Raw genomic sequence first — 25,064 nt, 5'->3', positions numbered from 1 at the left:
CCAGGATCCCTGGGTGCTGGTCTTCCCTAGATGCCAGGCTGAGGGAGGGAACATGGATGCCAGCCCGGGAAGCCCACTCAGGCATGTGTGACGCACCATATGAGGCTCTCTGGCATCACCCGGAAGCCAGGCTAGCTGAGAATCAAGGAAGTACAGCATCAGAAGGACCTTTTGAGAGCCTGCCCGTCTCCCTCCCTGCAACAGGACTGCAAAGAAACAGTCGCAGGCAATTGGAGCAGCAGGGGACCACTGATGGCCAGGTCAAAGGGGACCTGGTGCCCTCACTTACATAAAAGTAAATGTCCACTCCCTCTTATTTCATTCAGTCATGTCCTCGGCAGGACCTATTCCAGCCCAGGAAGCAGAGGACACAGTGGTCACCCAGAAATAGGCCCTGCCATTGCAGCCTTCTCACTCCGGCTCACTTCCCACCTGCCTAATCCCACCCACCCCCACCCCACCCTTCCCCAGGACCTGCTGCAGCCGGTGTGCCCATATGCCAATGCTATAGTGCCCAGCACAGTGGGTGCTTATAAATAGTTGTTCAGTTTTCCAAAGTTATTAACCAAGTCATTAATTAAACGCTCCTTGCTTTTGAAAGCTCTCCCAGGAAGGAGTATTTTCAGTTTCCCTGGAAGTCCACCCATGCAACTCACTGAGAATTTTTCTGCCTCAGTGACGCACATTCTCTTAATGATATTCTGAGATTGAATGAGTATCTAAACTTAATTTGAAGCACAGGGCTATGCATCAGGGTGGGCTTCCCAGGTGGTGCTATTGGTAAAGAACCCACCTGCCAATGCAGGAGACCTAAGAGACCCGGGTTCAATCCCTGGGTCAAGAAGATCTCCTGGAGACGGGAATGGCTACCCACTCCAGTCTTCTTGCCTGGAAAATCCCATGGACAGAGGAGCCTGGTGGGTCATACCCCAGAGGGTCGCAAAGAGCTGGACGCAACTAAAGCGACTTAGTACCCATGCATCAGGGTGGCAAAGAGGATTAAGATCTAGTTACTGCTTCATAGGGAGATGGCTATGCACAGTGAGGTAATACATGATGCTCTGATAAGTCTGTGTGTGCTCTCTGCTTCCTGGAATTTCATAATTCTGATCATATCCGTGTCTGACAAGATAAGAGAGTGCCTCTAGTCATGTGCAAAGTAACTATTGATGAGAGAGCTTAGGTGAACTGTGGTCAGACTCTAAAGGGCTTGAGATTCATCTGCCCCTGATATCAAGAACTGACTCATGGGAAAAGACCCTGATGCTGGGAAAGGTTGAAGACAGGAGGAAAAGGGGATGACAAGGGATGAGATGGTTGGATGGCATCACTGACTCAATGGACATGAATTTGAGCAAGCTCTGGGAGTTGGTGATGGACAGGGAAGCCTGGCGTGCTGTAGTCCATGGGGTCACAAAGAGTCAGACACAACTGAACGAGTGAACTGAACTGTATTGAATGAGGACTAATAAAAAGCTGTTGGATTTGGGTATCAGGAGATCACCATGACTTTGTGACAGGTTGGGGAGTGAAGTGGTAAAAGGAAGAGCTCGGGAAATAAACAGGAAGCTGAAAGTAGGTAGGCGGCATGAATAGGCAGATCAATGAGTCTGGAGATAAAGGGAGGGTGGATAGCAGAAATTTCTAGGGGAGGCGGGGTCAAAGAATGCTTTTTACTAGGTTGGAGGAAACCATATATTGTTTCTTTTCTAAGAAGTCATTGAGAAGGAGAGATTTATAGTATTGAATGGAGTTAAGTACTAGATGGAACAATGTCCAAAAAGTAAATGGGAAAAACTGAAGATGAGAGCTTGGATGGAGAGGTTATTCTTGGTGGAAACAACAACAACAACAACAACAAAAACTATCAATTCATCTAAAACAAGAGTGAATAATAAAAATGAAATAAGTAGACTTGAAGAGGGGACTTGAGGGAATTTCTTTTTGTTTTCTTGGTGAAGCAGAGAACAAAGGCATTGAGAATGTGTCTGTTGGTTTATGCTGGGGAAGTTTTTCTGTGGTTCCCCTGAAAGGAGTCTTGTTTGGGATGGCAATCCAGATACTGATGAACTTCGATTCATAAAGGAATGCAAAATTGCTCTGATTTCCACTACTGTGAGTCTTGGTTGAACTGTTTCTGTGCACATTTGATTATGCCTGCATCATAGCCAGATTTGGGGGCTGCCTAGTAGGGTGCAACCTGGGAAGCGCTGTAGACAAACTCCTTTATTCTCATCTCCCACCCTGCTGAGGATGCAGCTTGGCAGCCGTGGCAGAGTATGCTGCCCCATACGAGAATGCCCACCCTGAGTCCTGGAGATGGAATGAGGTTGCATGCCTGGCCTCAGCCTAGCTTTACTCTTGTAAAGGTTCATGGAACCCACCTAATTGCAAGGCAGTTTAGGACTTTCCAGTCGAAGAAATGGCCCTTTTCCAGTCTGTGTCAGTGGTTTAATGAATTAATTCTGTGATCCTGGGTATAGGCCTTCAGGTTGAGGAGAAGCTGGGATTTCCCTGGAGATGGAGACTTGGGGTTCTGACTTCAGTAATCCTGACATTCTTGTGTTTTCTGGTGGAGTCTACCCTCAGATGACTGAGGTCATAAGCTTTAACTCAGATCTGTGACTGCCCTCCTGCTGGGCACTGTCCTGGTTTAATAACTAGCTGTCCACTTTGATTTCTGAATTTGGTTCTGCTGAAGCTGCAGCCACCATGGATAGTGCTGGATCTCCAGTTCTCAGTGGAGGTTTTCACAGTCATGGGAGCCTATGGAATAATGAGAATAAAACCCACTCAGGCGGCCAGTGGTCCATCCCTTGATCTGCTGGGGCATGGATCTGCTGGAAACCGAGCCTAGCTCTCATGGGGCTGGGGAGTCCCACCAGTGAGACCAGTTGATAAACAGACAAATAAGTCAGTAATCCAGCTCTCCTGTGGTGGCAGTGCTGTGCATGACAGTTTAAACACTGCCCTGTGATAGAAGCGGCCCTTTGCAACTGAATGGTTGGAAAGGCAGCACTCAGGGACAGGTGGTCAGGGCTATCAAGGCTCTGACAGGGCTACGAGGTGGCACTGAGTTTGACATGTGTGAGAAGAGAAGGAAGGGCAGTGGGGGAGGCTGGAGGGGGTGCAGGAGAGGCCAGTGATGCTGTCGGAGGCTGAGCTGGCTCAGGTCCCATAAGCAATGATGAAATGAGTTTGGCTTTCACCCTAAAGTCAGATTTAAAGTAGGGAAGACGTAGCAATTTTTTTCTTTTTTAACTTTTATTGGAGTATAGGTCCTCTACAATGCTGTGATCGTTTCTATTGTACAGCAAAGTGAATCAGCAGAGTAATACATGCACATACCCTTCTGTTTGGATTTCCTTCCCATTCAGGTCACCACAGAGCACTGAATAGAGTTGGCTGCGCTGTACAGCAGGTTCTCATTAGCTATCTATTGTACACAGCAGTGTATACGCTTTGATCCTGATCTCCCGGTTCACCTCACCTCCCCACCCCCGTCCCCCTTTGGTGTCCATACATTTGTCCTCTATGTCTGTGTCTCTTATTTCTGTTTTGCCACTTGACCTTACTAAAGATGACTCTGGCTGATGGACTGGCTTCCACAGTGGGGATGAGGGATGACACTGAGGGATGGGAGAAGAACAGAAGCTCAGTTGGCAGACCATTGCTCAGGTGAAGATGGAAGATGGTGGCGGCCAGATGGGAAGAAGTGCAGCCACGGGGGATGTGGACAGGTTTGAGAAATGCTTTTCAGTAAGATTTATTGATGGGTTTGGTGGCACATCCAGGAAACCTGGTGGATTAGGGGCTTGTACCACTGAATGGTTAGGAATGCCATTTTCTACACTGGAGAAAATTGAGGTCTTGGGCAGGGACAGGGGTGAAAAGTGAGCATTCTCTTCTGGCACGGTGACATGTGAAATGGCACTAGACACCCAAGCAGAGATGTCAGGTGGGGATTTGGACAGTTAAGATGATTCCACAAGCTAGGGGACAGCTGAGCATCCTCCGCATGAAACTGTTGCAGCCCCAACCCACATATGCATTCCGCCGCTTCCTCCCAAGATGCCCAGGGATGGGATAGGCTGAGCATGTCCTCCTGTAAGAGCTTCCAAGTTCCTGCTTTCAGGATGGGTGGGTTTGCAGACCGGCCTCAGCAGCCACATTAGCTCCTTGGAAGAAAATCTATGACAAACATACACAGCATATTTTTTTAATTTAATTTTATTTATTTTAATTGGAGGTTAATCACTTTACAATATTGTTGTGGGTTTTGCCATACATTGACATGAATCAGCCATGGCTGTACATGTGTCCCGCATCCTGAACGCCCCTCCCAGCTTCCTCTCCATCCCATCCCTCAGGGTTGTCCCAGTGCCCCAGCTTTGAGGGCTCCGTTTCATGCGTTGAACTTGGACTGGTCATCTATTTCACATACGGTAATATAATATGTTTCAGTGCTATTCTCTCAAATCATCCCACCCTCGCCTTCTCCCGACAGCATATTTTAAAGCAGAGACATCACGTTGCCGACAAATGTCCGTATAGTCAAAACTACGGTTTTTCTATTAGTCATGTATGAATGTGAGAGTTGGACCATAAAGAAGGCTGAGTGCCGAAGAACTGATGCTTTCAAATTGTGTTGCTGGAGAAACCTCTTGAGAGTCCCTTGGACAGCAAAGAGATCAAACCAGTCAATCCTAAAGAAAATCAACCCTGACTGTTCATTGGAAAGACTGTTGCTGAAGCTGGACCTCCACTACTCTGGCCACCTGATGCGAAGAGCCCATTAGAAAAGATCCTGGTGCTGGGCAAGATTGAAAGCAGAAGGAGAAGGGGATGACAGAGGATGAAATGGTTAGATGGCATCACTGACTCAATGGACCTGAATTTGAGCAAATTCCAGGAGTTAGTGAAAGACAGGAAAGCCTGGCATGCTGCAGTCCACGGAGTCCACAGAGTCGGACATAACTGAGGGACTAAACACCAAAAACTCAGCAGCTCCATGAACCACTGAATCTTTATCCCGGTATATGAAATGTATCTTTCATTCAGTGTCTTATCCTCAGATCATCACAGAGAGTGGCTTTTGCTATAGTTTTGATGTTATACGAGAAGGTTATATGGAAGCAATACAAATGCCCGAATATTCAATCCTAGACACTTCTGTTCCTAAATGACCCTCTTCCAAGGTGCCAGGCTCCATTTTATTCTCTGTCAAGTTCTCCTTGCTCATCTCCTCCCAGGGAAATCCAAGCACCGCACTTCAACATCCAGGGCAATTTGGTTCTTTCCTTACTCAGCGCTGAGCCTGCTTTTGCATTTACATAGATGGATTAACGTGCTCTGTTGAGCAATGGGCCAGCTACTTCTTGTCCGACTTCTAGTAGCAGGGAGAACTAGCAGGGGCCTGAAACGTTTCTGTCCTCTTTCACAGTCTCCGAGAGGCAAAGGAAGCAGTAAGATTCATTTTTTGATTGCACGAAGTGTCTCACCCCTTCTTAAAGAACTCAGTGACTATGGTTGGTGAGATGTAAACACTGACTTCCTCTGTGTTACCCAGGAGCAACCCAGTCACGACCATTTACCAAGAACTCCTTTTTTCCAATGGTTCTGCTGAATGATTTCTCTGTGTGAACTCATTTAATCTTACAACAACACAGTACTACAGTTTCTCTTATTAGCCCATTTCACAGATGAGGAAATTGAGCCCCCAAATGACAATACAGTTAGTGAAAGCTGGGTTTGAGTTAAGTCTAACTACCTCATTTTTTTTCCAGTTGAAGTATAATTGATTTATAGTATTGTGTTAGTTTCAAGTGTACAGCAAAGCGATTCAGTTATACACATATACGTTGACTAAGATAGATGCACAATGTGAGAGCTGCGGGTTAAGTTTTATTTGGGGCCAAATGAGGACTGCAGCCTGGGAAGCAGGACCTCAGATAGCCCTGAGAGACTGCTCCAAAGGGGCAGTGGGGGAAGGTCAATATATAAAATTTTGGTGTAGGAAGAGTTCAGTGCAATCAGGCACTTACTTTACGAAAGGTTTTCTGCTAGTCCCAAGGAAGTAATGTCATCATAAAGGATTTAGTGCTTTTCTAGATATGAGGAGATCCAAGGATTGAGATTATGGTATTAGTTCCTGCCACCAGATTCCCTGGAGCACAGAGTGCCTCACTCCACCCTGAACTCCCTCAGTGGGTGTTGAAAGTCAGTTGCAGGAAAATGCTCTCAGCAAGTGCCAATTTGTAGTTGACATATACGTATGCCTCCCAGGTGACTCAGTGGCAAAGAATCTGCCTGCCAAGCAGGAGACCTGGGTTCAACCCCTGGGTCGGGAAGATCCCCTGGAGAAGAAAATGTCAACCCACTCCGGTATTCTTGGCTGGAGAATCCCAGGGATGGAGAGCCTGGGGGACTACAGTCCATGGGGTCACAGAGAGTCAGTCATGACTGAGCGGCTAAAAACCAGCCACAGCACATGTATATGCATGCATCTGTATTCTTCAAAATCTCCTTTCCATTATAATTTATAGGGAGATACTGGATCTAGTTCCCTGTGCCATGCAGTGACTCTTGTGTTGTTTATCTATTATGTATATGATGGTGTGCATCTGTTAATCCCACTCTCCCAGTTTATTTATTCATCCTCCAAGAAACTGGGCTTCCGGCAGCTCAGCTGGTGAAGAATCCGCCTGCAATGCGGGAGCTCTCCTGGAGAAGGGAAAGCTATCCACTCCAGTATTCTGGCCTGGAGAATCCCCTGGACTATACGGTCCATGGGGTTGCAAAGAGTTGGACATGACTGAGCGACTTTCACTTCCCAAGGAACTGCTAATGCCTCTATACAAGTAGGGTGCTGCAGTGGGATTGTGGTCATTCTTATGATGAAGGTCTTGATGAGGAAGGGGACGATGGTGACGGTGATGATAGCTGACATTTAACGATGCTTGCCTAATTTAGGGTACTTTTCTAATTATTTTGCACATACTAACATATTTATACTCAGAACAGTTCTATGAAGCAGGCACTATTATATGCAATTTTTCTTTCTTTCTTTTTCTTTTTTTTTTGTGGCCATGACTTTTGGCATGTAGGATCTTAGTTCCCTGACCAGGCATTGAACCCATGCCCCATGCACTGGGATAGCAGAGTCTTAATAAAAATCAGGCTACCAAGGAAGTCCCAGTATATCCAAACTTTTTACAGATAAAGAAACTGAGGGACAGAGAAGCTAAATAGCCCTCCTGAGATTACAGAGCAAAATGGTTGGTATAGGCTGAACTTGATCCTCACCAGTCTGGTTCCTCAGTCACATTGACCATAGTAGGTCAGAGCCAAGCAGGTCAGATAAGGAAGCATGAAACCCTCCCCTCTGGCCCAGCAGTGGGAGATTTCTCGGTTCAGCCAGAGGATTGAGATGTGGTGAGAAGAGCGAGGCCGGCTTCCCTGAGCAGCTCTCCTCTAAACGGCCTCCCCTCCCCCAACTAAAACACAGAGAGGCATCCTTTGTACGTACCTGGAGTAACTTGCAGCGTGTTATTCGGGCATTTTTATTGCTATTGTTGGAGGATGACGGAACTAGAACATTTCTCTCAGACTGTCGGTGAAAGTCATCTTTATGTGAATTTTCACAGTTTTATAGGAAGAAATTCAGGCTCAGAGAGAGTCGGTTTTTCTGCACAGTCATCCCTGATCCCTCAAGAGCTGGTTAGATGCACCATCCACGTGCTCCAGGAGTCTTCTTACACCTGCCACCCCCTGCCCATCGATGGGGCTCATCACTCTGTGTTGGATTTGGCCATGACTTGGCCATCTTGACTGTAGGTTCATGGACTCCTGGAGACCCAGGACAGTCTTTTGTCCCCCACTGTGTCCTCAGCACATAGGGAAACACACTGTAACTTTTTTTTTAAGCTTTTTATTTTGTATTAGGGTACTGAGTTGCCCTGGTGGCTCAGTGGCAAAGAATCTGCCCACAATGCAGGAGATTTGGGAGATATAGTAGACATGGGTTTGATCCCTGGGTGGGGAAGAGCTCTTGGAGGTGGACATGGCAACCCACTCCAGTATTCTCTCCTGGAGAATCCCATGGACAGAGGAGCCTGGTGGGCTACCGTCCATAGGGCTGCAAAGAGTCAGACACGATGGAAGCGACTTAGCATGCACGCACACCTTCTTTTCAGTGCAGGATCACCACCATGCGGGGGGCTAGGGTGCACCAATGGTTGTACTTGCCAGGTAAGTTTGGAGCAAAGGTTACTTACAGGCTCTATGGACATTTTCTAGCATAGAAATATGCTGTTTTTAGCCAGGACCCAGACACAGAGTCACTCACTGGCTTGTGTCCCTTTCAGCCATGCATACGCCCCATGAGCCAATGCAGAGGCTGCTCCAAGTGATTTCTACCTACTGTGAGCTTATCAAGAGTCAACTGCTGCCTTCCAGCTTCCTTGTGCCTTTCCATGTCACCAGACCCTCCTGACAGCAGATAACAAAAAGCCTCCATCAGTCAAGCAAAGGGCCCTTTTGGAAGGTGTCTGGCCTGGAGCGATTAGTGTTCTCCAGCTGAAAGTGGCAGGCAGAGGCTTCTGCAGACAAATCCTTGTTTGAGGTGGGCTGGTGGAATAGGCATTTCTTAGAGAAGGGAGAACCTTTCACTCCATCCCTCTGTGTTGCAAGAGTGCCAGGGTGGGTGAGGATGTGCAAGGCAGCCCAAACTGAGCGATCTTGGCTGAGAGAGGAGAAATGGATCTGTCTAGTGCTCACTAGATGCCTGGTGCTGTGCTAAGAGGTTTACAGACTGGTTCTACCTCATTTGTTTACAAACATCGAAGGTGGGTCCCACTTATCAGGTGAGATGTCATCTCGGAGAGGTTCATTAAGATGTCCAGTATCCCACAGCTAGTCCATAGCAGAGCTGGGTGTGTCTAATGAACGCGGGAGCCGCTAACCACCATAAGGAGTGCTTCTCCACCCTTTGCCCTTTAGACTCCCGCAGGACCCGAAATCTGCACCGTCTCATGGGTTCATTCTCCTGACCACACTCCTGGGAAATCTATTCCCACACTCCTGGGAAATCGCGCACAAGCAGTGAAAAGATTTATATATAAAAAATCAGACCCCTCAAGAGCATTGTAGCCATCAGAGAACTTATGAATGCACTTATAAGTGGTTTTATTTATTAATCTGTTGACTTTGAGCATCCACGAAACGAAAACAGAACAGACAGTGTGCCAGGTGAAGAGCATGACGCAGCTTTTCACACATGTTAAATTAGTCATTATGGGCATTGCACAGCAAATTTGATTTATCAAACTGATCTGCTAGAAACTTTTTGAGGGAATTTCCTCATTTCAGTGAGACATTTATCAAGCGATTTTGCTCTTTTGCAGATAGCTTTTTTTTTTTTTTTTTAATGCTGGTCTTCCATCCAAAATTTAATTCCTTCCTGATTTTATAACGTGGATTTCCTAAATCATTCTTCCTGAGTCATGACCTGGAGTAACTGGATATCCATGTGTGTTTGATCCAAAATCTCACAGATAAGGAAAAGTTATACAGGATGACATCCACGTGTAATTGACAAAAGACACATTTGCAAGAAAGGGCCATAGCTGCCTGGCCTTTCAGCTTCTGTCCTTTGTTTACGCTGAAAAGGAGGAAATGGGTAAGTTCTCAGAGAAGAGACATACGGGGAAAGGGTCAAAGAGCTAGTGTGGGAAACATCTGATCTCAAATAATTCCTCAGCCAGCAGTCGGTGGAGCCAGGAGGGGCTGTGCAAAGGGAGCCCTGCTCATAGTCTGGCCTCTCAGAGAGCTGGTAGGAGGGGACAGAAGCCCAGGCCTTTGGACCCTGCTTGAACCTTACATCATCGAGGTTCAGGAGCCCTTCTCACTTGCCTCGGGAGCCTGAAGTGGAGATCTAGTTCAGAAAGAAAGCACCTAAGTGCACACACACATACATGCACACACACACACACACATGCACATGCACACACATACATGCACGCACAAACACGCACACAGACATACATGCACACATGCACATACACGCACACACATACACGCGCGCACACATGCACACTCATACATGCACGCACACACATGCACACATGCACACACATACATGCACACACACGCACATACATGCGCACACACACATACATGCACACACACTGAAAAGGTCACACAGGAGCAGAGCAGCTGCACAAAGTGGTGACGAGCAGGCCAGCAATGAACACCAATAACCCACAAGGAGAAGGAGCAGGTGGGCAGGGTTAGGAGGACCCTATTCTCAAAGAAACAGAAAGGAGTGGTGAGGATCAGGAGAGGGGTGTCGCAGCGCTCCCTATGAAGGCACCCACAGTAGACAGAGGATGTGTAGATGTTGCCATGTCAAGCAAAAATCTCCTATGGAAAATGAGAAGGCGACTGTCCCCTAGCCTGATGGGAAGGGGGAGCTGGGGTCCACTTAGGGCATCTCGCAGGGCTCCTGAGTGTATCTAATGTGAATTCTTGAGGCTGATGCTTTTGGGGGCCACCCAAGGGTGTCCAGGGGGCTTTCCAGGTGACGCTTGTGATAAAGAACCAGCTTGCCATTGCAAGAGATGCCATTTTGATCCCTGGGTCCAGAAGATCCCCTGGAACAGGAAATGACAACCCACTCCAGTATTCTTGCCTGGAAAATTCCATGAACAGGGGAGCCTGGCAGGGGTCGCAAAGAGTCAGACAAGACTGAGCACACACAAGGCCATCCAGAGCTAATGAGAGTTGCCCACTTGTCAGCGAAACAGGTCTGCAGTCTGTGATATTCAGTGAGGTCTCTCCTCTCCTGATTTTCCACTGATGTTAATCCTGACAGTCCCTCACCTTCTGGAATCTTCCAAAGAATTGGTAAGGAAAAAATAATACCTACATTGTTCAAAGCCCACGCTTCTCTCCAGCTCCATTTCCTTGGGCACTAGAAGAACTAGAAAGAATGGGCTTCTGATCCAAGGTACCATCTGAGGGTTTGCTATACCTTTAGGCAGCACACTTGGAACTTGGTGAACTTGATGAGATCTAATCTGAGCTGCCAAATCCAGGGAGGGATTCCAGGGGTCAGGCGTGGCACTCAGATTTCCAGAGATAAAATTTAAACTTTATCTCTTTTTTTTTTCTTGCAAATGGTAGGGTAGGAGGAGGTTCAGGAGACAGGCCAGGAAACCCCCGGCCAGTGCGTCTAACATCTGGCGTGGGGGAGCTCTTGGAATTCAGCTCAGAGGATGTGGTGGGAAAGCACCTGGCGCGGCGAGCCAGCTTCCACACGGGCGGCTGGGACCTGGGGTCTCGGAGGCTGAGAGGAACGAATCTGCTGGCTGCACAGAGCTCAGGCTGCCCACGCCCAGGGCTCTGACCTTGAACCCCATCAGACACAGGGCTGAAGAGAGTGAGGACCAGAACAGGAGGCTTAGAGAGGGAGGGGGTCTGTGACTGGAGGATGCCTTAGCTGAGGGGGTGGGAGCTGGACATGGGAGCATTCCCCTTGGAAGGGGCTCAATCGCGAACACCTCGGGACTCCCGACGGCCTCTGAGGTCATGGAGGTGGGCTTCATGGGCCTCCAACAGAGCCTGGAAGAGCTGGGTGCAAACCCCGAGGCCAGGAGAAGGTTGGCCTGACGAGATTTAATAGGATGGGGAGTGGTGGTGTTGTTCGTTAGTTGCTTAGTCATACCTGACTCTTTGTGACTGCGTGGACTGTAGCCTACCAGGCTCCTCTTGTCTGTGAAATTCTCCAGGCAACAATACTGGAGTGGGTTGCCATTTCCTTCTCCAGGGGATCTTCCTGACCCAGGGATTGAACCCATATCTCCTGCATTAGCAGGTCGATTCTTTACCGCTGAGCCACCAGGGAAGCCTGGATAGTGCTGAGCCTGCAGCAAAGAGCACTTTGTGCAGATGGGGCTGAAAAGAAAGTGTGCCCGAGCCCAGCTGAGTTGGAAGGAGTGAGGGAGAGGATGTGGGGACTAGCAGGTGGCATTTATCACCAAAACCCCTCCACATGGCAGCAGCTAGGAGAAGACAGGAACTTACCCAGTGGGTAAGGAGGACAGCCTGACATTGCACCCTCCACCTGGGTGCAAGCCCTTTCCAAGAGCAGGTGCATAAGGTTAGTAAGGTCCCAGTTAGGTCCCGGTTCAAGCCCTGCACAAAGAAGAGGAAAGATGAGTCCTTGAAAGCAGATGCTCGGGGTTACATGGGGATGTGGTTTCTAGATACCCAGGGCTGTGAACGGGTGTCCTGCCTTCTCTTGGGCAACTCACCTTCTCTCTGGTGCCTGAGCCCTGCCCCATGCTTTGGTCAGGGTTGAACTTGACCCTGCCTAAAAATAGGGCCTCCCAGGGCTCTCAGAAGGGGTCCATGGCCATCCTGGGTTACCTGTTCACTTTCCAGGGTGCTTTGCATTAAAACTAAAGTCTTTTCATGAAGTTTACTGCTGGGGGGAAGGATGAGAGAGAAGCAGCATCTTTAGGCCACCAGACAGCAGCAGCTTTGGCAGTTAGTGACGGTAGGCAATCTAAGGGCCCAGCCTGAGCCTGTAAATCAGCTGGAATCCTGTGCCCCAATATGTCTTATGCATGTTACAAAATCGAATACTGGTGTTTACCAATGCTACTTGCTCCAGTGATGTAGCAAGTCTGTTTAGAGATGGTTTTCTCTGAGCTGTTTCAAGGTGAGTTGGGATTATGTAGCAAAGAAAGCAGAGGTAATGCCAGGGCACATGTTTTTGCAATAAGAATAGACATTTTAAAAGATTTTTTTAAAAAGACATTTGGGGGAAGATCTTATGGAGGAAATGGGGTTAGAATTGATCTGGAGACATAGGTTGATTTCTCCTAGTGGGAGAAGGGTACCTTGGATGGTGTGGGCATAGATAGATACATGGGCATGAACTCATGAAGTGGGCACAGAGGACAGTGGACGGCCAGCCTGTCCATCTGTTGCATCTATTTCATGCATTTATGTTTAGAATTTATGAGGAAGAAACCTGGGGATTTGGGCCATGTTATCAGAGTTCTCAAATATCAGAACTAAGATCAAAGATTACCCCGAGGACACCAATACTATAGGCTGTTCAGAGCACCTACTTTGGTCTCCTGGACTGTTCTCAACATTTAACACCTCTCATCTCATTTAAAGCCTTCCCAGGTGACACTTATGGTGAATAACCCACCTGCCAATGCGGAGACATAAGAGTTGTGGGTTCAATCCCTGGATCAGGAAGATCCCCTGGAGGAGGGCATGGCAATCCACTCCAGTATTCTTGCCTGGAGAATCCCATGGACAGAGGAGCCTGGAAGGCTACAGTCCATGGGGTCACAAAGAGTCGGACATGACTGAATCAACTTAGCATGCAGGCGTGCGTCTCATTTAAGGACACCACAGCTCCATGCACTAAGCAATTTTCCCCCCATCTCCATTTTACTGGTGAGGAAATCGAGGCTCAGAGAGACTGCATCATTGGGGAGAATCTTTGAAAGGCTGAGTAGGGGGGCAGGTGAGAGGAAGGAACAGACCTGTTCCTCTATGAACCTTTACAGCCATGAGTTCATTCAACGCGCTTCACTGTACACGCATAATTTCACTGACTCCTCATGACAACTCAGTGCGACGGACGCCTTCTTAATTTCACTTAGGAAAACATCGAGGCTTGAGATTGACTTAGTAAATCGCCAAACGCTGCCTGCTAAGATGTGTCATTGAATGTGACTCTGTACCCAGTCCTGCCTCGTTCTGGAGCCATGCTCTTCCTCATCCCCCTTGCTGTAACACTAATGTCCTTTCTTCCTTTGATATTTGTTTTGTATATTTGGATCTATTGTTGTTTCTAATGACACACATCTCCTCCTGCCTGAAGGGTTCAGTTTTTTATTGGTACTGGTAATCGTCCATCCATGTTCCCTGAATGGGTCATTGTGGTCCTGTGGTCCTTCCTCTGTGGAGTAAGGTTTTCATAGGTATGTCTGCTTGCTGACCCCTAGACTTCCTGTGTGAAGATGCAGGGCTCCGTGGTGTCCTGAAGTCTAGGTCTTGGCCCAGAGCTCCAGGACTGGAAGGCACAACCTTGAGTTTTGTGTTTGCTGTGAGAAATCATGATGTCACCAGACGGACCTAGGAGGGCAGAATTAGATGCCAGGGATGGGAAGAGGCAGAGACAGCATCGCTGGGCAACTATTGGAAGAGAAGGGCCTCTGCGGAGACTGAGATGCAGAAGGAACCCCTCGTATGGGCATTTTGAATGAGAGTTTGACACTATCGCTTTGGAAAGGGAGCATCTAGAAGGGGGGAGAGGAAGTGGGGAGCTGGGTAGGCTGTTGGAGGGACAGATTCCTAGTCGGAGCCTGAGCTCCATCTTTCAGCACCTAACTTCTCAATTCCAGATGCTCTCCTTGGGGAGTTCTCTTGCTTTTCACTCTTGGCTCTGGCAGTCCGCGCTTAATGAGAGCCAGAGGGGTCTTCTCACCATGGGAAGAGCCAACGCGGCATGGAGGCGAAGGAAGTGGGTAGGAAAGGGTGGTCTTGGTTAGGGAGCTGATGTCAGGGCCCCTGCAATGTTAATAAAATGTCTGAGTTCCTGATGGTTGAACTCCAAGGGGTAGCACCTGGGGGCAGAAATACATCTGAACCTTAGCCTCATCTCTGAACTTCTTGTGTCAGGAAATGTGAGCTGGAAATCGCCCCAGAACAGACAGTCCTCTGCTGATCCTCTCTCTTCACTGCTTCCAGAAGCAGCAGGGTGTCTTGTTTATTTATTCGTCTTGGTGGGAACACGGTGTCTTGGAGTCCTAGACCAATACCTCTAGCTTAAGGGTGCACACGTGCCCTGGTTTTTGTTGAGCTTCAGCGGATACAGACCTGCAGGGACACTTTGTTTAGCAGTCCACCGTGCCCGTGACTGAGGAGTAAGACGCGAGTCTCAGGACTGTCCTGGTTCCGTGCAATCTTGGTTCCTGGGGCCAGTCTTACAGCCAGGTCAGAAATAAGTTTGCTCTTTGGAACTTTCTGGATCCTTGCCGATTTTCACTCATCTTTCTCTTCTTTTTACTGCTCCCTTGGCTTCCCTTCTTCCTCCCTCTTGGTAGTGTTTTTCTTGCTAAAGTCTCTAGCAGTGGCTTGGAGGTGATTTTTGGTTCTTTCGTTTATTTATTCCATATTGAGTGAGTACCTACTGTATATTGGGCCCTTTGCTAGACCCAATTTACAAAGACAATAGTTCAGGATGTTGCCCTTTTGCCTTGAACATCCATTAGCACCCTTCAAAGGCCCTTTGCAAAGCCATCAAACTCTGAAAATAGCATGGGGTGAGAAGAGCCTTGGGATATGATATGGGCTAGGCTGCAGAAACATCAGCGTCTTAGACAAACAATCTTGGGTCAGCCTCACCAAGGGGCAGTGACAGCAACAGACAGCGATGGTGTTCCTTCGACCTGGAATCCTTTTCCAAGTCACTGTTTCCTCTGTTTGGTTGGTAACCTGGGACTAATTTAAACTTCCAGACCTCCAAGAGAAATTCTGCAGAGTTCTTCTGTTGGCTCTCTAGCCTTGGAAATGTCTTCCCTTGGAAAATCCTTGACGTGGACCCAGGAGGTCCTCTTGTTTTCCTAGTCCGTAAATCATCCCAGCATTGCTTTGCAAGAGCAGTTGTTGAGACAGTGCAGCCATGCTCTGTCCTTCTGTGCAGGTGGAGAACTGGCTGGGTTGGCGGCAGACTACTGCAAAGGTCTGGCTTTGCCTGTGGATATGTTTACCTGTCATGCTCTCCTGCAGTGGGAATTTAGTTCCTCTTGCCCTGCCGTGCAGAGGCCTGCAGTGGGGCCAGGAGAAGGGGATGGGGCAGGTCTGTGGTAGCAAAGGGACGTTCCCACTATTAGCAAAAGCAAGGGTCCTGCCCTCCTTCCCCTCTCAAAGAGGCAGAGCCGGCCTTCTATCTGCCTCCTGCTGCTTCAAAAACCCACAGTTGGAGATCCGGGAATATTATCCTTTCCATTGAAAGACATTCCATTTCATGTGTAATTAAACGTGTGGTATCACATTAATGTTTTCTTCTGAGCATTTTTTGGCAGCCTGAGACCCTGGGGTCTGGTGAGTGCAAAGAAAACACACACTTCTCAGAGAGCCGCCCTTCTTCTCCCCGTTCCCTCTTCCCCGACTTTTCCTGCCAAGAATCTCCTTCCTTCTCTGCCTACAGCTGCTCTCAGGACTCACCTTGTAATTCGAGAGCCACCCAGGCTGTGGAGACCCTCTGTCTTTCTGCAGGGCATCAGGGTCTTAGCTTTCCAACTTTTGGTGATCCTTATCTCCAGAAAGCATCCTCACCGCCCACCTGGAGCTCAGGTGGTGACGACCAAGGGCGACAGGAGTGGGTGTTAGTGGAAGAGCGTCTCTGTCCTTATAGATGTGAAGTCAGTTAAAGGGGCAAGGGAGCAATGGCAGAAGGATGGCTTGGTGGCAAGGTCCACCTGCACCAGAGTGTAGAATCCAGCAGGTCACCTCTAACAGCTGGGTGATCTTGGGCAATTGCTTCATCACCTTGAGCTTCAGCTTCCTCATCTGTAGCACTTGGGGAGCAATGTACTATGTATAAGAGAGCTGTGAAGAAGAGACAAGGCATCTCGAGTGTTACTTAGCATGGTGCCCAGCTGTGGAATGACTACTCAGCCCATGGCATTTTCATTATTAATAAGGGCACAGGGGATGACAGTGAGCTAAAAGGGACAAGGGCAGAGTGAGATGGAGTCGATGGGGAAAGATCTGAGAGGCTTTAGCACAGAGCCTAGGAACCAATTGTTGTTATTATTGTTATTTTAGTTGCTAAGCCATATCTGACTCTGCGACCCCATCGACTGCAGCCCACCAGCCTCTTCTGTCATTGGGATTCCCCAGGCAAGAATACTGGAGTGGGTTGCCATTTCCTTCTTCAGAGGACCTTCCCAACCCAGGGATCAAATCCACCTCTCCTGCATTGGGAGGCAGATTCTTTAGCACTGAGCCACCTAGGAAGCTCAGGAACCAATTGGGAACTCGGTATTACAATTGGCCAAGGAAGAAGGGAAGGCAGGGTGGTTAGAAAATCCATCAGCGCTCAGCTAAGGGAACTTATGGGCACCCCTGAGGGTGCCGCTTCTGTGTCCCCTAGGTGACAGCCTTCAGGGAAGGACAATGTCTGCACGGCATACGCACCTGGCTTCCTAGGACAGTAATTAACCAAAGCATCCAGTTGGCCAGTGAATTTCTCTTAAGACATTTTGAGTCTGACCGAGGGAGCATGTGGCTTTGGGGGACTGACTTTACTGTTGACGTACAGCAGAGTCAGGATCACCATTATTTATAACTACTGACCCTGGGAAATCTGGTTTTTCTCTATGGATCAATAGCAATCTTTAGTAGGTGGCTGTCACTGCCTTTGATGTCTTTATTCCATCGCTTGACAAACCTCTTTGAGCAAACTGTTTTGGACCTGAAGGAAGAAGGGGTTGGACATAGTGGTGGCTTGTTCAGATAGACTGCCAGTGACTCCCTGATCACCGTTGGCTCCTCCCCCCCACCCCCGTGCAAACTCATGCCATTTTATTTCAGAATATCACCACGCTTTCCAAGTTTCTTTCCAAGCCACTATTTTGTTCACAGGTATACTGAGCTCTTTGTTGAAAGCAAAATCTTGCAGAAAGGAAGGAAAAGTTCCGTTGTGAAATGTCCTATAGGTTTCAGGTATTTTCTATTGTCTCTTTGACTTAAATTTTATTAAATTAGTTCCCTCAACAACTCTGCCCAGTAGATATTGAAGGTTCCCACTCTACATATGGGCTTTCCAGGTGGCACAGTGGTAAAGAACCTGCCTGCCAATGCAGGAGACGTAAGAGATGTGGGTTCAATCCCTGAGTCAGGAAGATCCCCTGGAGGAGGTCTTGGCAACTCACTCCAGTATTCTTGCCTGGAGAATCCCATGGACAGAGGAGACTGGCAGGTTACAGTCCATAGGTTGCAAAGAGTTGGACATGACTGAAGTGACTTAGGATGCATGCATAATGACATGTAGCTACCATTATTTTTATTATTTATTTATTTATTTTTTATTTTTACTTTATTTTGCTTTACAATACTGTATTGGTTTTGCCATACATTGACATGAATCAGCCACGGGTGTACAGGAGTTCCCAATCCTGAACCCCCCTCCCACTTCCCTCCCCGTATCATCTCTCTGGATCATCCCCGTGCACCAGCCCCAAGCATCCTGTATCCTGTATCGAACATAGACTGGCGATTCGTTTCTTACCTGATAGTATACGTTTCAATGCCATTCTCCCAAATCATCCCACCCTCTCCCTCTCCCTCTCCCACAGAGTCCAAAAGTCTGTTCTAAACATCTGTGTCTCTTTTGCTGTCTCACATACAGGATTATCACTACCATCTTTCTAAATTCCATATATATGCATTAGTATACTGTATTGGTGTTTTTCTTTCTGGCTTACTTCACTCTGTATAATAGGCTCCAGTTTCATCCACCTCATTAGAACTGATTCAAATGTATTCTTTTTAATGGCTGAGTAATACTCCATTGTGTATATGTACCACAGCTTTCTTATCCATTCATCTGCTGATGGACATCTAGGTTGTTTCCATGTCCTGGCTATTATAAACAGTGCTGCAATGAACACTGGGGTACACGTGTCTCTTTCAATTCTGGTTTCCTCAGTGTGTATGCCCAGCAGTGGGATTGCTGGGTCATAAGGCAGTTCTATTTGCAATTTTTTAAGGAATCTCCACACTGTTCTCCATAGTGGCTGTCCTAATTTGCATTCCCACCAACAGTGTAAGAGGGTTCCCTTTTCTCCACACCCTCTCCAGCATTTATTGCTTGTAGACTTTTGGATCACTGCCATTCTGACTGGTGTGAAATGGTACCTCATTGTGGTTTTGATTTGCATTTCTCTGATAATGCGTGATGTTGAGCATCTTTTTATATGTTTGTTAGCCATCCGTATGTCTTCTTTGGAGAAATGTCTATTTAGTTCTTTGGCCCACTTTTTGATTGGGTCATTTATTTTTCTGGACTTGAGCTGCATAAGTTGCTTGTATATTTTTGAGATTAATTGTTTGTCAGTTGCTTCATTTGCTATTATTTTCTTCCATTCCGAAGGCTGTCTTTTCACCTTGCTTATAGTTTCCTTTTGGCTGAGCAAGGTCTTAGCTGCAGTACGTGGGGTCTTTGTTGTGGCACACTGAATCTTTTGCTGTTGCAGCAAGTGGGATCTAGTTCCCTGACCAGGGATCGAGCCCCGGGTCCCCTGCATTGGGAGTGCAGAGTCCTAGCCACTGAACCACCAGGGAAGTCCCCACAGGATGAGGATTTCTGATGAACCAGCTGTCCTGTGGAAACAGGAGGCTATCTAGGTGGCTTGCTCTGCAGGAACCACTCGTGATTTTCCCAGAAAAAGGATTTATGGAAGAGCCATCCCAGAGTGGCCAGGAACCCTTTCCATTTCCCCAAGACCTCTCCTCACTGTGTACCAGCCCCTTGCTCTCTTGGGCAGCCCCCTTGGTGCTGGAGGCTGGGAGGTCTTCCCACGGTCTGGGATCTGCGTCCCCCTCTCCCCTCCTCCCCTGCCTGGCCCCCCTCCTCCTCTCTTTGAGTCCCCTCCTACCCTCCCTGGGTCCTGCATCCACCCCTGCCTGGGTCCCCTCCTCCCCTGCCTGGGTCCCCTCCTCCTCTCTTTGAGTCCCCTCCTCCCCTCCCTGGGTCCTGCATCCTCCCCTGCCTGGGTCCCCTCCTCCCCTGCCTGGGTCCCCTCCTCCTCTCTTTGAGTCCCCTCCTCCCCTCCCTGGGTCCTGCATCCTCCCCTGCCTGGGTCCCCTCCTCCCCTGCCTGGGTCCTGCCTCCTCCCCTTGTGACCCAGACTCTGCTGGGCTGGCCAGCCAGGCAGTAAAAGGAGATTGATGCCCTTGCCTCCTAGGAAAATCCATCACTTTTTGGCGTGTGGGTCAGATGGCTTCACCAGAGGCAGCTCTGAGCTGCACAGTGTGAGCTAAAAATAAACACACCAAAAAGGTCCAAATAGCCTTGTGGGCGTCTGAGATGGAAATGGCCCACTCCCACCACTCCCTGGGGGCCCGCACAGCGCCCTTTCCTCCCACAGTCTTCCCCACCTACACCCTTCTCCCGGGGGCCTCCGGGGTGGGTGGGTGGAGGAGGGCTCCTACTCTTTCCCTTGGGAAATGCTGCCTTCCATCCGGGAATGGACAGGGTAAGAGAAGTCGGGCCGGAGTCGAGGAAGCAGGAAGACGGAGGACTGAGCTTCTCGGGAAAGTGGAGAAAGACTCAGAAAGGTGGCTTCAGGTAACAGAAAGCACACAGACTCAGGAGCCAGAAAAAGAAGAGCGAGTCCTTTGGCCGCGTCTTAGCTCCGCCAGCTTGGAAAAGTTACCTACCTGCCTCCGTGTTTTCATCTGTGAAAGGGGTGCAATCACAACTACCTCTCAGTGTTATCGTGAGAATGGCATGCGGAGGAGATAACAGGACTGGGAACCCATGAATCCCTTTACCTACGTCTTCTTCCCCTTTGGGTTCAGAGAAGGAAGCTGCGCAGAGTTCTGGGATCTCGAGTCTTGTTGGTACACAGGGTTCTCCACATGGAAGTGATTAGTTTTATGTGTTTGGCCCCAGTCCAGCCTCTCCATCGCCGAAGCTCCCACGTTACCTCGTGGAGCTCTTATCCCCACGGCTGGAGGGAGGGTCTCTCTTGGGGAAGGGTTTATGGTAGGACGGAGTCTGTTTTTATTTTCTATTCCTTCTGCTACCCCTCCTCAGGTCTCCTCACTCCATCTGTGGACTAAGCTCAAGTATTGGTCTCAAAATACTTGTCCCTGCAGATGACTAGAGTCCAGCGATGTTATTCTGAGCCACTGGGTGTTTCTAAGTCTCTGAAGGAGATCCATTCGCAAACCGGGGGCAGACATGCTGGTCCATGGGTAGCTTCTGCTTCACGGTTGCAGAGGGCAGATGAGTTCCCAAGTCATGGGCCGCTTGCTCTCAGCCACATTCAAGGCCTGCAGCAGTCAAGCCTGTGACCTCCCGAGGCTGGGGGTTGGCAGCTGCCCTGGGGTGCCTGTGAGTGCTAAGTCGCTTCAGTCATGTCCAACTCTTTGTGACCCCATGAACTGTAGCCCACAAGGCTCCTCTGTTCATGAGATTTCCCAGGCAAGGATACTGGAGTGATTAGCCATTCCCTCCTCCAGAGGATCTTCCCGACCCAGGGATTGAACTCGGTTCTCTTATGTCTCCTGCATTGGCAGGTGGGTTCTTTACTACTAGCGCCACCTGGGAAGCCTGGGCACTTAACTCCTGAGATTTGGAGGGAGCATTGAGGAGAGGCCCCCTCTACACTGCTGCCACAAGACTTGTCTGAATTTTCCAAGGCTTGGGATTCTTGCTGCCAAGGGAGGGAGAGGAGATGGAGGGTTCTGAGACGTGACTCAGGCTCAGCAGCTGGAGAACGGGGCCCTGCCCTCCATAGACATTCTCCCTTCTCATTCTGGACTCACTGTGGCCGAGAGTCAGAAGCTGGGGAGGAGGGTGGGGAGCTGGTGAGAGCACCCAGCTCAAAGTTGGACTTAAGGACCCAGGAATGTATGGTTGTCCAAATGGTTCTTTTGAGTTTTCTGTAATATCTTATGGAAAAATGCAAATGAACTTTTTGGCTAGCCCAGTACATACTGTGGGCTTACCAGATGGTGCTAGTGGTCAAGAATCCACCTGCAGTTCAAGAAACGAAAGAGATGCAAGTTGGATCCCTGGTTTGGGAAGATCCCCGGGAGAAGGAATGGCAACCCACTCCAGTACTCTCACCTGGGACATCCCAAGGACAGAGGAGCTTGGCGGGCTGCAGTCCATGGGATCACAAAGAGTCAGACACAACTGAAGTGACTTAGCATGCACAAGAACCCTGAGGCAGCTGCCAACCCCCAGCTTGGCACGACTGAGTAACTGAACACACAGTGTATACTGTAGCCCTGCCTTTGTAGAGGAGTGTCCAGAAAGTAAGGGGTCTAGAGAGTCATGGTCTCCACTGTGAGGATGAGGGCTGGAAGCTCTGAAAGGGGGCTTGATGAGGCCATACAGGTTAAGTCCAGGATTGCAGGCCTCCTCCTGGTCTTCGATTGGTGATGCCTGACTTATGTCTGCGGGTGTGGAACTTGTTGAGGCCAGTCTGCTAAGGTGAGCATCAGTCATCAGCTGGCTGAATTCTTGCCCCACTCATGTCAACCTATTTTGCTGGTTCTCAAAGAGGTGTCTTGGGCAGCCAGCAGTACCAATATCACCTTGGGAATTTGTTAGAGAGGGCAAATTCTCAGTCCTCAGCCTGGACTTCCTGAATAGGAATCTCAAGAAGAAGGGCTGAGTGATCAGTTTTCATAAGGCTTCTAGGTGATTGTATTTTCATCCTGTTGCAATGTTGTTGGAGGCTGGGGTTGGGGAGGGATCTGAGACCAAAGAAGGCTTTTCCATAAAAGGCCTTGCCACTCTGACCTGTCGTGGTGTTCTAGATTTGAGCCCCATTTCAACCACCAGTTGGCAATTCCTGACTTGGCCCTCATTTTCCCTTCATCAGTAATGACGAAAACACCAAAACACACATGGTTTCAGAGGACTTGAAAGTTTACAAACCTTTGCACATAATAGCTCCTGTAGCAGGTAAGTGGAACTTGGGTTATATGATACTCCTCACCCATTTTACAGATGAGGAAACTGAGACTCAAGATGTTTTGTGAGGTGGGCAAGCCCATAGTGGGGGAGGAGCCAGGTCCTGATCCAGATGCCCTTGACTTCCTACTCCTGACTGACCCCTGTGGGTTCAGAGGTGCAGGCATGGCCTTAGGAAGCTACCATCCTGTTACCACCCCATCTCCACTCTTAGCCCCACCAGGGTGCTCATCTTTTGGGACCTGTGTGTCATCAGTAGTCACCTGGGAATGATTGTGCAGCGCTGAGCAGATGGTCTCCCTGGAGAGGTCCTGACCTCTCATTTTCTCTTGGTGGGGGACCCTTAGCCTTCCCCTTCAAGGCCAAAATATCCCATTCCTCAGAGGCTGGGAAATAGCAGCAAAGGGTGTGAAAAGGGAACCCATTTTTAATTCCCTTTCTGTAAAGATGGGGGCAAAGCCCCGCAGCATGTGGTAGCTCCCCAGGCACTCCATGGCCCGCGAGCCTGCAGGGATGTCTTGCTGAGAGGAAAGAAAATGCTGTGTCAATGCTTCCTCCCACAGATCCCGGAGGGCAGGTCATCTGGGACACAGCAGGGCTACCAAGAATTCTGATAGGGGAAAAAAAAAAAAAAAATTGAGTAATCTGTTATAACAAGAATTGCCACTCCCACCTCCACTAAGCAAAACGCTAACCAAGGCCTGGGAGCCACATCCCTCTGTTCTGGTCCTGTGTCCCCTCGCCCTGGGGGGCAGTCTGCCCTGGTCCTCTGTCTTCAGTGTTCATTTTTTTGACGAGGTCATTTGAGACAGCGCTCTTTCCTGGCTCTGTAATGCTCTTCATAAAGTGAATGCAGGTATTTAATGGGCTTCTGCCTGTTGAGCGATGAATGGAAAGGTCGGTGAGTAATCTCTGGCTGGCTCCCCCCGTCGTCAGCGCACTTCTTGTACGATTCCTTCGAAGCATTCTTTCCAAATAGGTGGGAGGGCTGAGGTCACAGCTCTGCTTCCTCCTGGCTGACAGACTTTAATTAGGTTGCTAAATTAGCCAAGATCCTAGCAGTCCTCTTTCTCTACACAGACCCTGGTTCTGGGGAGGTCTCTGGACTTGATTTTCTTATTTCATTGGTTTCTTTTTTTTTTTTTTTTTGTCTCTCAGGGGAGAGGGATTCTCATGAAAAGGCTTCCCCCCAGATCATTTTAACTTCCACTTTGTGGATTCTGTCTTGAACCAGACACTTTGCTATAGGAGCATTATAGACATCATAACAAAAGCCAGTGTGGGGTGTGTGTGTGTGTGTGTGTGTGTGTGTGTGTGTGGTGTTGGTGTTCATTCCTGTTCACAGGTGAGGACATTGAGGCTGTGGACTGAAATAACTTTCCCAAGCTTCAAAACCTGCAGGGAGGAGGAACCAGGGTTCAAACCCGATTTTTGGTCACCCAGAACAGCTCATGGACCCACAGCATGCAGACATCACCTGAGAGTTTATCAGAGATGCCGAGTCTCAGACCCACTTGAGTCAGGAGCCGTGCAATGCCCAGAGGACTCTTGTGCTCAGTTCTTATAGCCGGTTATGCCTGAATCCTGGGTATTAAAGACCACTGGCTCTGGTTTCCCGGTTTCCAGCCGAGGCAGCCATGGTTTAGAGAGCTTCGAGGCTAGTCAGCTAGAGCCAAGATTCGATTCTGGGTAAGACTCAAATCACTGCGTGTTGCCCATTTTTACAGCCAAGGTAAGATGCTGGAGCTCGTCTGGCCCCACCGTGGCCTCCAAAGCAGAGCTCCCTGTCTTGGACCCCTGTTCTCCCCAGACCCCTGAGCCTCTAAGGACAGAATGAGCACCCGAGACTGACCTGGCTGCTCTCCTCTGTCCCCTCCCACAGACGTGCAGCACATTAAAAGGAGAGACATTGTGCTGAAGAGAGAGCTGGGCGAGGGAGCCTTTGGAAAGGTCTTCCTGGCCGAATGCTACAACCTCAGCCCCACCAAGGACAAGATGCTCGTGGCTGTGAAGGTAATGCTCAGAGGGACGTGGGCCCCAGGAAGGAAGAGGGGTGTGGCTGCTGGCCATGGGGGTGGGAAAGAGAGGCTGGCTCCATTCTGGAAGATGGTTTCAATGAACGTTATCAGATGCAATCAAAATAGTATAAACTAGTGTAATCAGATGCACTTGCTCCAAGGTTCATGAAGTTTCCTCTGGACCCTTTGGCTTCAGAGGTCACGAACTGTGACACACAGTGGAGGGCTGTGCCCGAGGTGCAGCTGGAGGGATAAGCGAAGCCCATGATAGACCCTGGTTTTATTCTGGAGGCCCT

At 48.9% G+C, this 25,064-nt stretch overlaps 1 protein-coding gene across 2 annotated transcripts in view; it reads left to right on the top strand.

Annotated features, from left to right (window-relative positions):
- Positions 1–25,064, top strand: part of NTRK3 (neurotrophic receptor tyrosine kinase 3) — a 416,320-nt gene that overhangs the window by 330,195 nt on the left and 61,061 nt on the right. For both annotated transcript variants that reach the window (XM_018066411.1, XM_013972912.2), the window contains one exon: positions 24,633–24,763. In XM_018066411.1, coding sequence (XP_017921900.1) covers positions 24,633–24,763 — 131 coding nt within the window. The remainder of the gene's footprint in view (positions 1–24,632; positions 24,764–25,064) is intronic.

The sequence above is a fragment of the Capra hircus genome, chromosome 21 (assembly GCF_001704415.2).
Source record: "Capra hircus breed San Clemente chromosome 21, ASM170441v1, whole genome shotgun sequence".
In the NCBI taxonomy this organism is placed as follows: Eukaryota; Metazoa; Chordata; class Mammalia; order Artiodactyla; family Bovidae; genus Capra; species Capra hircus.
This window is presented reverse-complemented; position numbering and strand designations above follow the sequence as displayed.